Genomic DNA, 13,604 nt, shown 5'->3' on the forward strand with positions numbered 1-13,604 from the left:
CTAATATTGACTGTCGACTTGATTGGATTGAAGGATGCAAAGTATTGTTCCTGGGTATGTCTGTGAGGGTGTTGTCAAAAGGGATTAACATTTGAGTCAGTGGAATGGGAAAGGGAGACCCACCCTTAATCTGGGAGGGCACCATCTAGTCAGTTGCCAGCATACCTAGAATAAAAGGAGGCAGAAGAACATGACAAAACTAGACTGGGCTATCCTCCCAGCCTACATCTTTCTCCTGTGCTGGATGCTTCCCACCCTCAAACATCACACTCCAAGTTCTTCAGCTTTTGGACTCAGACTGGCTTCCTTGCTCCTCAGCTTGCAGATGGTCTATTGTGGGACCTTGTAATTGTGTGAGTAAATACTCCTTAATAAACTCCCATATATATTGCATATTGTGTGAGTCAATAATCCTTAATAAATTCATACATATATATATGAGCTTACATATCCTTATAAACTTATATATATGTATATATATGTGTGTGTATATATATCCTATTAGTTCTGCCCCTCTAGAGAACCCTGAATAATATAGATAAAATGAGATTTTTAAAAGTAGATGCTTTTCTAGGTCAAGAGCAACCAAATTTTGGCAATTTCAACATGACTTGAGCTCTACTTAGGAATCCTTAAATTCTGGATTCTCTGTCTTCTTACCTGAGTTTAACCTATTCCTGCTCTTCCTGAGCTTCTCAGAATATGCCTTCAGATTCCACCATCTATCCTTAAGCCAGTTGAGTTCCCACTAAGCTCCTCTAGCCAACCCAACATCCATTCCATAAACATTCATTGAGCACCGGTTCTGAACCAGGGAATGCTGCAGACACAAGGGCAGATGTAAGTCTGTCTTAACCTTTGAGGAGTTCATAGTCTAGTGAGAAACAGAGACTTTAAAAATGTACATAATTAGGCTAATGATAGAAATATGTCCAAAGTGTGGAAGAGAATCAAGAAGCATCATGCTTATGGGAAAGAGTAAGGAAGATTTCAAAGAAGAGTCGATATGTGGATTGTGTCCTGAGAGAACTATAAGATTTCCTGAACAAACCCAAGTAGGGAAGGCATTACAGCAGGCACGATGTGAAATCTGGGCTCTGGAGCCATGAAAGAACACTGAAAGTTCTGGGGAAGGGCCAGTAGCTCCATAGGGCCCAATGATAGGATGCAAGGAGGGGCTGGGTGTGGTGGCTCACACCTGTAATCCCAGCACTTTGGGAGTCCAAGACAGGAGGATCATTTGAGGCCAGAATTTCAATACTGCAGTGAGCTATGATCGCACCACTGCATTCCAGCCTGGGTGACAGAGCAAGAGCTAGTCTCTAACAATTAAAAATAAAGAAGATGCAAGGAGATAAAAGGAGATTGGTGTCAGATCTTAAAGGAGCATAACGTTCTCTCCCTGAATCATGTGTTTAAGCCACAGAATTTTTTTCTAACCAGAAAAGTGACATGGTATTTATTTTTGAAATATAAATTTGCAAAATTATAATTTTTTATATTTTATGCTTTTCTTCCTGTGACCTGTGAGACCAGAACGAAGAATCAAGCCAAATGAGTAGGATGCGTAGGCTTTAAAAACTATCTTTATTGTTTTTTTCTACTTATAAAAGAAATACAGATTCATTCTAAGTAATTCAAACATTATAGAAATATACAACATAGAAATCAAATGCTCCCTATAATCCAACCTCCCAGACCCAAACCACTGTTACTACATCTGGTGTAGATTTCTTTACACTTTTATTTCAATGGCAAAAACCACAATTAGTTTTGCACCAACCTAATAGTTTATAACATACTAATATGTTTTTTCCATATCAGTAAATATAGAGTTACCTCATTCTCTTTAGTGGCATGTAATATTGTATTACATTAATGTACTATAATTTATTGAATTAGACCTAATGTTGTGGACATGAGGATGTTTTCCATTTTTCTTTCTTTTCTTTCTTTTCTTTTTTTTTTTTTTTTTTTGATGGAGTCTTGCTCTGTCTCCAGGCTAGAGTGCAGTGGCTCAATCTCGGCTCACTGCAACCTCCACCTCCTGGGTTCAAGCGATTCTCCTGCCTCAGCCTCCCAAGTAACTGGGACTATGGGCGTATGCCACCATGCCCAACTAATTTTTGTATTTTTAGTAGAGACGGGGTTTCACCATGTTGGCCAGGATGGTCTCCATCTCTTGACCTCGTGATCCACCCACCTTGGCCTCCCAAAGTACTGGGATTACAAGCATGAGCCACTGTGCCAGGCCACATTTTTCATGATTATAAACAATCCTGGGATGAACACCTTTTTCCATAAGCCCTTATAAACTTGTGAAGGTGTTTCTATAGGATACATTCTTAGAAATCCTTCCAGAAACTGATATGAAGGGAATAGCCATTTGTTATTTTAATGAGTATTGCCAAACTGCCATCATAAAGGTTATATCAATTTACATCCCAAGAGTGTATGTGGTCCTCAACTTCCCTAGGACTGTGGGATTTTATAGGCAGTCTGTTCTCATCAGAGAGACTGTAGAACCTCGAGACTCTTCATTTAACTCTGTGAATGTCTGCAGTTCATACATTTCCCTGGTGGTTGATACGTTAACATTAATAGCAACTCGAAGGTTTGCCCAGAAAAGCCCACGTTTACACCTATCCTTGGGCCATTCCAAGTATGCTTTTTCTTCCAGGAGAGTTTTCAGTTTATGACACCTTGTGGGAATGCAATAGAATGGAATGGGTTCCAGTAAGATAAGAATTATATGATCAGAATTTTCATGGAAGAGATTGTGGTGGGCAAAGTAGAATTCATAATGGCACCACTCATTCTGGACAAAGTTGGGAGACAAAACAAAGATGGACTTATAGCTTTTCTCAATGAAGCTTACAATATTTTCACTAATGCTCTTTCCAGGGTCAAAGTATCTTTCATAAAGGCAAATCAAGATAGAACCATCTTCTTTCTCCAGATTGGGGATCAATTCATTCTTCACCCACAGAGAATCATGTTCACTGTATGAAATAAATGCGTGGAATCGGACATTTCTCTTGAGTTGTTCTTGAGTTGTCCTCCTAACCCTGTGCCATGTTTGTGTGCATTGACCTAGCATCCTGAAATACCAGGGCAGATCAAAGTGGAGACAGCAGAAGGCCACAGCCAACCCCAGAACTAGCATGATAACCACAATGGTGACAATCAACAGAGCTGTGTTGCAAGATACTTCAGGGAGATGAACGTCTTTTAACCGAGTGCCCCTTAGATTTAAAGGGTATTCACATGTGTATGAATCTGACCATCCAACCATCATGACCTCTGAATATGTTTCAAGCTGAATGAAATTTTTTAATTCACAGGTACACTGGAATGGATTTCTTCCCGCATTTAGAGTCTTAACTTCCTGGCAGCTCTGAACAAAATCCAGAGATGGGCTGAGAATTAAGTTCATTTCAACGTTCAGAATTGAAAGTCTACTGAAATGACTACACCCAGGGAGATCAGTTAGGAAATTAAAAGCAATATTTAGCTCTCGTAAGGCCATCAGATGAATAGTCTCTTTAGGTACAGTTTGGATTTGGTTATTATTTAGGTCAAGTATTTGAATACCTTTGGGCAAGCACCTGAAGACAGAATCAGACAATTTATTGTATGACAGATTCATGTTGACCACAGTTTCTGGCCATGAGCAATTTTCATCATTTTTATGTTGTAATAGATTTTGACTCAGATCCAAGTGTTCCAAGGGTGTGTTGTTAGCAAAGCAACTCACTAAAGAAAGTGTCTCCAGTTTATTGCTATTCAAAATGAGAGTTTTCAAGTGAGGCAGTTGGATAGTTCTTTTAAACAACTCGTCTGTTAAGATATTATTGGCAAAATTTAAATATTGGAATTTTGTAGGATAATTAGGGAAAAGCATGTGTGGCATTTGTGCATTTGATATTGTCAGGTTTTCTATGTCCATTTTGGTCAAAAGCAAATAGGTTTTATCCTGTTGAATGTAAAACACTCTGAAATGTACATGCTCCAATTTTATAGTTCTCATTACAGTATTTGAGTAGTCAAATGAATTGTGGTCAAGATAAGCCTTACCACCAAAAGTCACATTTTGGATCTGAAAGTGTTCCACTGATGTATGCCAAACAAATTGTAAGATATGGAAAAGGTCGTCCCAGAGTAAATCAACTTTATTAAGTAATAGAACTGATGTCTTAGCATTTTCTAAACTAAGATTTTGTTGCATTTCATAACTTACAAATTGGCTTTTGCCATCTATATTTGTCATTTCTAATATTTTTGAAGTCTTGATTCCATCACGCAAAAGAACCCAGAAATTTGTGTCCATTGGTAAAACAATGTGCAGTTTTGTCGTGTTTAAGATGGGCAGGCTACCTTCTTCATAATGAGAAAGAGTTCTGAGTCCTAAGAAGACAGTATTTAGATGCAGATGAGCAATTTTCTGGAAATCTGATTTTTGTATTTTTGCCCCACTCAAACCTAGGATTTCCAGGTGTGACATGTTGCCAGCTTCCTCACAGATAGGCATGGTATCAAAGTCATTAAAAGAAAGATCTAAATACCTGAGACCTGCCAGTAAATACCAAGTTACACTCTTCAGTCTGTTATTAGACAAATCTAAATATCTTAACTCCTTGTTGAATTCAAAGGTTTTGAGATTCAGCTGTTGAATTCTGTTATGGCATAGAATCAAAACTTTCAGTTTGGAGACAGAATGAAAATCTGAACTCTGGAGTTGAAAAAGGAGGTTATAGGATAAATCCAGTGTGGTCGTGGCTGGGGTCAAGTCTGTGGGAACCTTTCTTAGAGACATGTTGGAGCAGTTGGTCATCAGTTCCCTTTCTTCTGGCAGCTCTGGAGCCTTGCCCTCTACTGTCATAACAATACTACAAAATATGTAAATGTTTCTGATGAGTCTCATTGTATTTCCAAGGATTTTACCACTGATTTCCTCATATGAATGATGAAGATGAGCTCAAAACCCTAAAAAGACAGTATATAATGTTAGGTTTTTATTTGGTTAAATCCTGTAGGACTTTTATTTGTGAAAAAAAATGCCAACATCTGACTATATTCATCAAGAGGTTGGAATAGGGTCCCAACCTGTATGTTGGGTCTTTGACTTGATCTCAGAGCATTGGCTGAGAAGTCTCCAAGCTGGCTACTGTGCCATATCTCCGTTGTTGAGGCAAGTCAGGATTCTCAGAGAGGAGAAGCATAATGGCCCTTCGGTTTAAGAACCGCATTGTCAGGTCAGACTCAACACCCTCTCTCACATCTGCTTTTGATAGCCTGAAGATTTCAAGAAAATTGAAAGTAATTTGTTTTCTTACCAGACACTGTGAACCTTTGACTTGATATCAAGGCGTTACCCCTCAATTTTTGTATTTGTGGATATAGAAAGTCCCTGGAGCTAATATTGGACTTTCAACACTTACCTATACAGATGGAAGTTTCAAAACAGGAAACAAATAGAATGATTCCTGTCCTTCTGCCTCTATATGTCTTCAGGTTAGTGGCAAAAGCAATCTGGATCACTGCCAAATAATAGTATTAATGTTGCAAAACAATTTCCAGGTGTGACATGTTGCCGGCTTCCTCACAGATAGGCATGGTGTCAAAGTCATTAAAAGAAAGATCTAAATGTCTGAGACCTGCCAGTGAATACCAAGCTACAATCTTCAGTCTGTTATTACACAACTATAAATGCCTTAACTTCTTATCGAATTCAAAGGTCTTGATATTCATCTGTTGAATTCTGCTATGGCATAGAATCAAAACTTCCGGGTTAGATTTCAATGTGTCAAGATACATACTAATTGCTTGGTGTATATTATTTATTTATCACCATACTCTGTGAGGGAAGTACTATTACTCCCACTTGATAGATAAGGAAACTGAAGGATATAGAATTCTGAGGACTTTGGGAGACATGTTAAGCTTCACGTGGTTTGATTAGACATAGAACAGAGGTAGTTGGAGTACTAAGATTTTACAATATTCATTAATCAAGATATTTATTAAGTACCTATTCTGCCTTTTCTAGGCACTGGGGAAGTAGCAGTGAAAAGAACAGATTTCTGTTTTTACACAGCTTACATTCTAGAGAGAGGGTAAGAAAAGAGAGACTGCAAACAACACAATACATTTATATGTTATGACTCACAATTCCACATGCCTGGGGAGGACTCACAATCAGGGTGGAAGGCAAATGAGGAGTAAACTCTTGTCTTATGTGGCAGCAGGCAAGAGAGCGTGTGCAGGGAAATTCCCCTTTATAAAACCACGAGATCTCGTAAGACTTATTCACTATCATGAGAGCATGGGAAAGACCTGCCCCTGTGATTCAATTACTTCCCACCAGGTCCCTCCCACAACATGTGGGAATCATGGGAGCTACAGTTCAAGATGAGATTTGGGTAGGGACCAATATCAGGCAGTGATATTGACTTGAAGGAAAAATAACTACGATAAGGGAAACAGAAAGAGACTGGGGAGTGATTTTTTTGTATAGAATGATCAAAAAAGGCCTCCCTGATAGTGACATTCATATAGAGATCTAAAGCGGGTGAAGAAGCAAGCCACTTGTTGTCTAGGGAAAGAGTATTTTGGAGAGAGAGAGAACAGCAAGTACAAATTTAAAGATCCTGATGTGCTTGGAAAATGTGAGGAAGGCCTGGAATGGAGTTAGGGGAGGAAATCAGAGAGAAGGTCAGATCTTGTAAGAACTTGGCAATTTTCCTCTGACTGAAATAAGAAACCAGCAGAAGATTTAGAGTCCAGGAGCGGCAAGTTCTGGCATACATTTTAAAGATTCCTCTGTTTGAGGCAACCTACAGAATGGGAGAAAATTTGTGCAATCTATCCATGTGACAAACGGCTAATACCCAGAATCTACAAAGAACTTAAAAAAATTTACAAGAAAAAACAACCCCATCAAAAAGTGGGTGAAGGATATGAACAGACACTTCTCAAAAGACAACATTTATGTAGCCAACAAACATATGAAAAAAAAACTCATAATCACTGGTCATTAGAGAAATGCAAATCAAAACCACAATGAGATACCATCTCATGCCTGTTAGAATGGCGATCATTAAAAAGTCAGGAGACAACAGATGCTGGAGAGGGTGTGGAGAAATAGGAACGCTTTTACACTGTTGGTGGGAATGTAAATTAGTTCAACCATTGTGGAAGACAGTGTGGCGATTCCTCAAGGATCTAGAACTAGAAATACCATTTGACCCAGCAATCCCATTACTGGGTATATACCCAAAGGATTATAAATCATTCTACAATAAAGACACATGCACACACATGTTTATTGCAGCACTATTCACAACAGCAAATACTTGGAACCAACCCAAATGCCCATCAATGATAGACTGGATAAAGAAAATATGGCACATATACACCATGGAATACTACACAGCCATAAAAAAGAATGAGTTCATGTCCTTTGCAGGGACATGGATGAATGTAGAAACCATCATTCTCAGCAAACTATCACAAGAACAGAAAACCAAATACCACATGTTCTCACTCATAACTAGGAGTTGAACAATGAGAACACATTGACACAGGGAGGGGAACATCACACACTGGGGCCTGTCGGGGGATGGGGGGCGTAGGGGAAGGAATAGCATTAGGAGAAATACCTAACGTAGATGACAGTTTGATGGGTGCAGCAAACCACCATGGCCTGTGTCTACCTATGTAGCAAACCTGCACATTCTGCACATGTACCCCAGAACTTAAAGTATAATAAATAAATAAATAAATAAAAAGATTCCTCTGTTTGTTGGGTGGAAATGACTGGGAGCCACAAGGCTGGCAGGGAAGACTCCTTGGGACACTATAGAGTAACTTGTGCCAGAGAGAATGTATCAGTGCAAGTGGAGAGAAGTGGTTAGATTCTAATCTCAAATTAGTAAACAATTTAACTACACATGTCCCCACCCCAGGCACTCTGAAGGTACCAAGGGCAGGTGATAAGTTAGTGTTGGAGTTTTTCTGCTTCCATTTGTATGTATCTGTTACACACTGACCCTCAACCTCCCTCAGACAGGTCACTCCCATAGACAAGCAGAGGGAGCAAAAGACATGCTCAACAGAAAGAGGATGGGGTAGAGAGACTTCTCTGTGTGTGTCATGCTCCCATCATTCTGAGAGGCTGGACGGGAGGTGGGGGAGGCAGTGGGCACACACACCCACAGGAATGCACACAAACATGGCGAGATAACAAAGGTGGGGCAGAACCAAAACATATGGCCACTTAGAATGTTACCTCTCTCTCATCTGTATTTCTCTTCTCTAGAACCTTCCCAAGTCTGGTGTTTTCTTGAAGTAAAGAAATTCCAGAAAACCTCTGGAGAGCAGGGAGTGGGAGGGCCACTCCCAAGTTTTCCATTAGCGGCTGATACTAGTAAAGGAAAGAGAGCATCTTATCTCTAATCTTGGGAACACATATGATCATAGTTTCTTTGTGTGAACTCCCTTACATCATAAACTTGGAGCATTCTTTTGTAAAAATATTAATTATTCACATTGATCATATAATTTTTATGTTTTGCAAACTCTTCTGGTAATCTTCTCAAACATCTTGGAGAAAAGCAACAATTTTGGTAAGGTCACCATATTTAGATGATTTCTCAAAACACCAGCTTTTAAAAACATGGTCAAATGACTTAGATGCCTCTGGCCATATTTTTCTTTGCTGACATTTCAGTGACTCCCTAGAGTGTAATATATACTAAAATATTATACTGCATTAATATGTAAACATAACACAGTATAATTATCAGAAAAAACAGGTGAATATTCTATTTAATTAACTTAGTTCCTGCTGGATTTTTTAACTGTTATATATTTAAGACAAGTTTTCTACATCTACTTTTAAATATTTCTAACAGAAAATCAGTTTATAACTGTGGCCTGGAAGTGTAACTACTACTACTCAAATTATTGTGTTCATATTATCTAATGTATAATGATAAACTTTATATTTTCTTTCAGTTTTCTTAAAACTATACATTAACTTTCAGAATATCTTGATTTCCATGCCACTAGAAGCAGAAAATAATTTTCCATGAATTCATGATCTCTTCAGAATGACCTCTTAGTAAATAAACTTTCGTTCATTTGTTTATCAACTGTCCCCTCTCCATTCATTCCCACGATAGCTGTCTTGTTCACTTCTGTATCCTCAGCACATAGAATAGTGCTTGACACGTGGTGCCAGCTCATTAACTACTTGTTGAATGCACATATGAATGAATGAATCCTTGTATGTATGAATTTCAACATTTTAATCCTTAGCACAACATGATGCATAGTATGCTCTCATAAATATGTGTTGAATGAATGAATTTATGTTGTGAATTCCTGATACAGTGCAGGGCATGATGGTTAAAGAATGAGTTTGGTGGGCCGGGCGCAGTGGCTCAGGCCTGTAATCCCAGCACTTTGAGAGGCCAAGGCAGGTGGATCACAAAGTGAGGAGATCAAGACCATCCTGGCTAACATGGTGAAATTCTGTCTCTACTAAAAAAACACAAAAAAATTAGCTGGGCGTGGTGGCACGCGCCTGTAGTCCCAGCTACTAGGGAGGCTGAGGCAGGAGAATCGCTTGAACCCAGGAGGTGGAGGAGGTTGCAGTGAGCTGAGATGCCATTACTGCACTCCAGCTTGGGCAAGAGTAAGACTCAGTCTCAGAAAAAAAAAAAAAAAAAGAATGAGTTTGGTTTTAGGGATTGATGGATCTGTGTTCAAGTCCAGTGTTAACCATTCATTAGCTATGTAACTTGGATCGTTTATTTAATTTCTGAAAGGTTTGGTTTTGTCATCTGTAAAATGGAGCTTGTGAAGAGGCATAAGACAATGTATATAAATCACTTAGTACCATGCCTAGCATATCACACTTAATAAATGGTGGCAGTTATCAGGTCAAGACTTGGGAGAAGCGAGGAAGGCATAAATGTTAAGGGGATCCCAAGGAACTCAGGAATCAAGATAATGTTTACATGAAATATTTTTAAAAATGAAAATTAATGCCAAAATTGATGTTGAACAAAATATCGACATTTGTCATAAAGACAGGATCAGTATTACTGATTGTTTCTTTTGCCTCAGGCTCTATTATGGCTTGATAGGACCTTGGCAGTTATAATCATTAGGTTGACAAAGGTGCTTTTAATGTTATCATCTCATAGAGTGCTTAATTTGTAGCAACTGACTTTAAGCTTCTAGGTCTTACAGCCATGGCCCCTTAAGAATGCAGCAGAATCTAACCCAGTTGCTTTAGCTGGAACTCTCTGGGCTGAGAAGTCGGAGTTTCTCTTACCCACTTCTTCCTCCTGCCCAATACCACAGTCTTATCTGGGACTGTAATGGGAGAGGAACTAACTCTTTTTTAACTTCTCTTAATGTAATAATAATAATAATAAAGGTCCTATCTCTCAGGCAATACTTATGCATTATGACATTTTATAAAAACAACATTTATATAGTGACAGGGTCTCACTATGTTGCCAAGGCTGGTCTTAAACTCCTGGCCTCCAGCAATCTTCCCACCTCAGCCTCCCAAAGGTATGGGATTAGAGGTGTGAGGCACTGTGCCTGGCCTCATTAAAGCAATTTTAAAAGTAGGATGTAAACATTTTTTTTTTTTTTGAGATGGAGTCTCACTCTGTTGCCCAGGCTGGAGTAAAGTGGCATGATCTCAGCTCACTGCAAACTCCACCTCCCAGGTTCAAGCGATTCTCCTGCCCCAGCCTCTTGAGTAGCTGGGATTACATGCACCTGCCATCACGCCTGGCTAATTTTTGTATTTGTAGTAGAGATGGGGTTTCATCATGTTGGTGATGTATTCTATCAATAGTATATACATGCTAATATCATATCCCTACTACTATGTTAAAAGGAAGTAAAAAAGAGGGAATGACCTTCCTTAATACATCTTTAATACCTTATAATTTAAAAGCCCAAGTCAAAAGACATCATCAAATGACAACTAGCGTTTTACCAAAGAATATTTAATCATCTAATTTCTCTTTCCCCAATGATATAAAGAAATAGAAAAGAGATTAAGAACCTATTGAATGTGGAATGATCTTTGCAACATAAGAGTAAGAATGACTTCTTTTTAGTATTTCCTATGTATCTGACATGGAGCTAAGTGTTTTCTGTCCATTATCTTGTTTAATCCCTCAACAACTTAACAAAATGGCGGCTATTATTATTCATATTTTACAGATGGAGGAGCTAAAGCCCAGAGGTAAAGTAACTTGCCCAAGATGGCCAATTGAAGAAGCAGAGATTTGAACCCAGACCTGTTTGTTTCCTTCTGGATGGTAGCTAAACCCAAATGGAAGGCACCTTAAACCTTGAAATGAGGTAGCTTAGGATGTAATCATATCCTAAGGACCGAATCACCGAGGTTGAATCCATTGATCTGACCAGCTGCCATGGCGGCCACTTCCTCGTTTCTCACCCCATGCCACTCTCTCTGAAGCTTCATGCAGCTGCTGTGGGACACTCTGCTAGGTGCCACAAAGTTCGAGAGACTTTGCCTACACGTGTATATATTCTCAGGAAAGTTATAAGTTCACAAGAATTGAAATAAAACTCTAAGTGCATGCTATTCCTAACTAGTAGCTCAATGTAGGTGGTCTGGGAGAAAGCTCATTAAGAAATCAAATACTCACAGGTTGTTAACCATCCTCTTCTTTACAGCAACCACATATGGCCCTCTTTGTCCACTTCTGAAGGAAACAGAATAAGAACTGCAATGTACAAGATCCATCAGATCTGCCCCTACTTTTAAACAGGTAACACAAATGCAGAACTTTTCAACGGGGTAAAGGAGCAAGAAATATGCCTTAAATAGCCAAAGGTTTCACCCAGCAGAGGTGAACATACACCATGGGGAAATAAGGGCTAGAGAAAACTTGCCACAATGCGTGGGACCGTTCAATCTGAATAGAAGGGCTGACCAGGTTTGATCCGCAATCAGTGAAAAGAAACCCACGTTCTCAAGTATCTGCAACAAATTCCTCAGATCAGTAGCCCCAAGGTCACTCATCATTAATCTACACAAAATAGTAAATACTAAAAATCTAAATAACCCTACTTTCCTCCCTTCAATATTAGCTCAAATTATCTCCTCTTTAAAAAAGACTCATGTAGCCCTTATATCTTTTTAATGAGAGTTACAACAAACAAAGCTAAGGTTCTTACCCCGGGGTTTGCACTGTCTCAGAAGAGCTGCAGGTGTGTGGATGACTCGTTGACACGGTCAGAATTGGCTGCAGGAGCGAATTGAATCAAGTTTTTCTGCAAAGCTTAAAGCCCATCCACCCTCTTCTGCATGCTAGTGGTATTGCATGTTATATATATTCATCATAATCTTAGCGCTTTTTAAAATTTTGGTAAAATACATATAACATAAAAGTTACCATGTTCACCATCTTTCCATTTTATTTTTTACTTTTTTTTTTTTTTTTTTTTTTAGATAGGGTCTCACTTTGTCACCCAGGCTGGAGTGCGGTGGCGTGATCACTGCTCATTGCAGCCTTGACCTCCTGCAGTCAATCCATCCTCCTCAGCCGCACAAATGGCTGGGACTATAGGCGCTCGCCAACTGGCCTGGCTAAGTTTTTTGCATTTTTTGTAGAGACGGGGTCTCGCCATGTTGTCCAGGCTGATCTGGAACTCCTGAGCTCAAGTGATCTGCCTGTTTCGGCCTCCAAAATGCTAGGATTACAGTGTGAGCCACACTGCTTGCTACCTCAAGCTTTTAAAATTTTATTTATTTTATTTTTTTGAGACGGAGTTTCGCTCTGTCACCCAGGCTGGAGTGCAGTGGCCGGATCTCAGCTCACTGCAAGCTCCGCCTCCCGGGTTTACGCCATTCTCCTGCCTCAGCCTCCCGAGTAGCTGGGACTACAGGTGCCCGCCACCTCGCCTGGCTAGTTTTTCGTGTTTTTTAGTAGAGATGGGGTTTCACCGTGTAAGCCAGGATGGTCTCGATCTCCTGACCTCGTGATCCACCCGTCTCGGCCTCCCAAAGTGCTGGGATTACAGGCGTGAGCCACCGCACCTGGCTGAGCTTAAGCATTTTTAAATGTACAATTTAGTGGCATTAATTAAGTACGTTCACACTGTTGTGCAACTACTACCACTGCCCATCTCCAGAACTTTTTCATCATCCCAAACTGAAATTCTATACCCATTTAACAGTAATTTCCCATTTTCCCCTCCCCTCAGACCCTGGAAACTATAATTCTACTTTCTGTCTGTGTGAATTTGACTACTCTAGGTACCTCATGTCTGTGGAATTATACCATATTTGGTTTTTTGCGACTGGCTTATTTCACTGAGCATAATGTCTTCAAGGTTCATCCATATCATTTCTATTATTACTACACAGAATAATAGAATCCTTCCTTCCTTTTTAAAGGCTGAATACTATTCTGTTGTATGTACGTCCCACGTTTTGTTCATTCATTCATCCATCAATGGACATTTGGGTGGTTTTCATCTTTTGGCTCTTGTGAATAATGCTGCTATGAACGTGGTGCACAAATACCTATTTAAGTTGG

General features: G+C 39.4%; 1 protein-coding gene across 4 annotated transcripts; it reads right to left on the reverse strand.

The window, feature by feature from the left end:
• Positions 1–1,568: 1,568 nt before the first annotated feature.
• TLR10 (toll like receptor 10) lies at positions 1,569–12,304 on the reverse strand. Of its 4 annotated transcripts, XM_017883786.1 has the most exons (5): positions 12,241–12,304; positions 11,709–11,765; positions 8,291–8,425; positions 5,107–5,295; positions 1,569–4,986 (listed from the first exon to the last, which is right to left on the reverse strand). In XM_017883786.1, the coding sequence occupies exon 5, from the start codon at positions 4,922–4,924 to the stop codon at positions 2,489–2,491; it is 2,436 nt and encodes an 811-aa protein (XP_017739275.1). In that variant the 5' UTR covers positions 4,925–4,986; positions 5,107–5,295; positions 8,291–8,425; positions 11,709–11,765; positions 12,241–12,304; the 3' UTR covers positions 1,569–2,488. The 4 variants fall into 4 exon arrangements, with proteins under 4 accessions (XP_017739275.1, XP_017739276.1, XP_017739277.1 ...); XM_017883787.1 differs by lacking the exon at positions 8,291–8,425 and having other exon boundaries at positions 1,978–4,986; XM_017883788.1 differs by lacking the exon at positions 5,107–5,295 and having other exon boundaries at positions 2,371–4,986.
• Between the last annotated feature and the right edge of the window lie 1,300 nt (positions 12,305–13,604).

This window comes from Rhinopithecus bieti, unplaced genomic scaffold, assembly GCF_001698545.2.
Source record: "Rhinopithecus bieti isolate Rb0 unplaced genomic scaffold, ASM169854v2 scaffold_13349, whole genome shotgun sequence".
In the NCBI taxonomy this organism is placed as follows: Eukaryota; Metazoa; Chordata; class Mammalia; order Primates; family Cercopithecidae; genus Rhinopithecus; species Rhinopithecus bieti.

Coding starts and splice junctions, on each gene's coding strand:
- TLR10 (XM_017883786.1), bottom strand. CDS start 4,924: ATGAGACTCATCAGAAACATTTACATATTTTGTAGTATTGTTATGACA.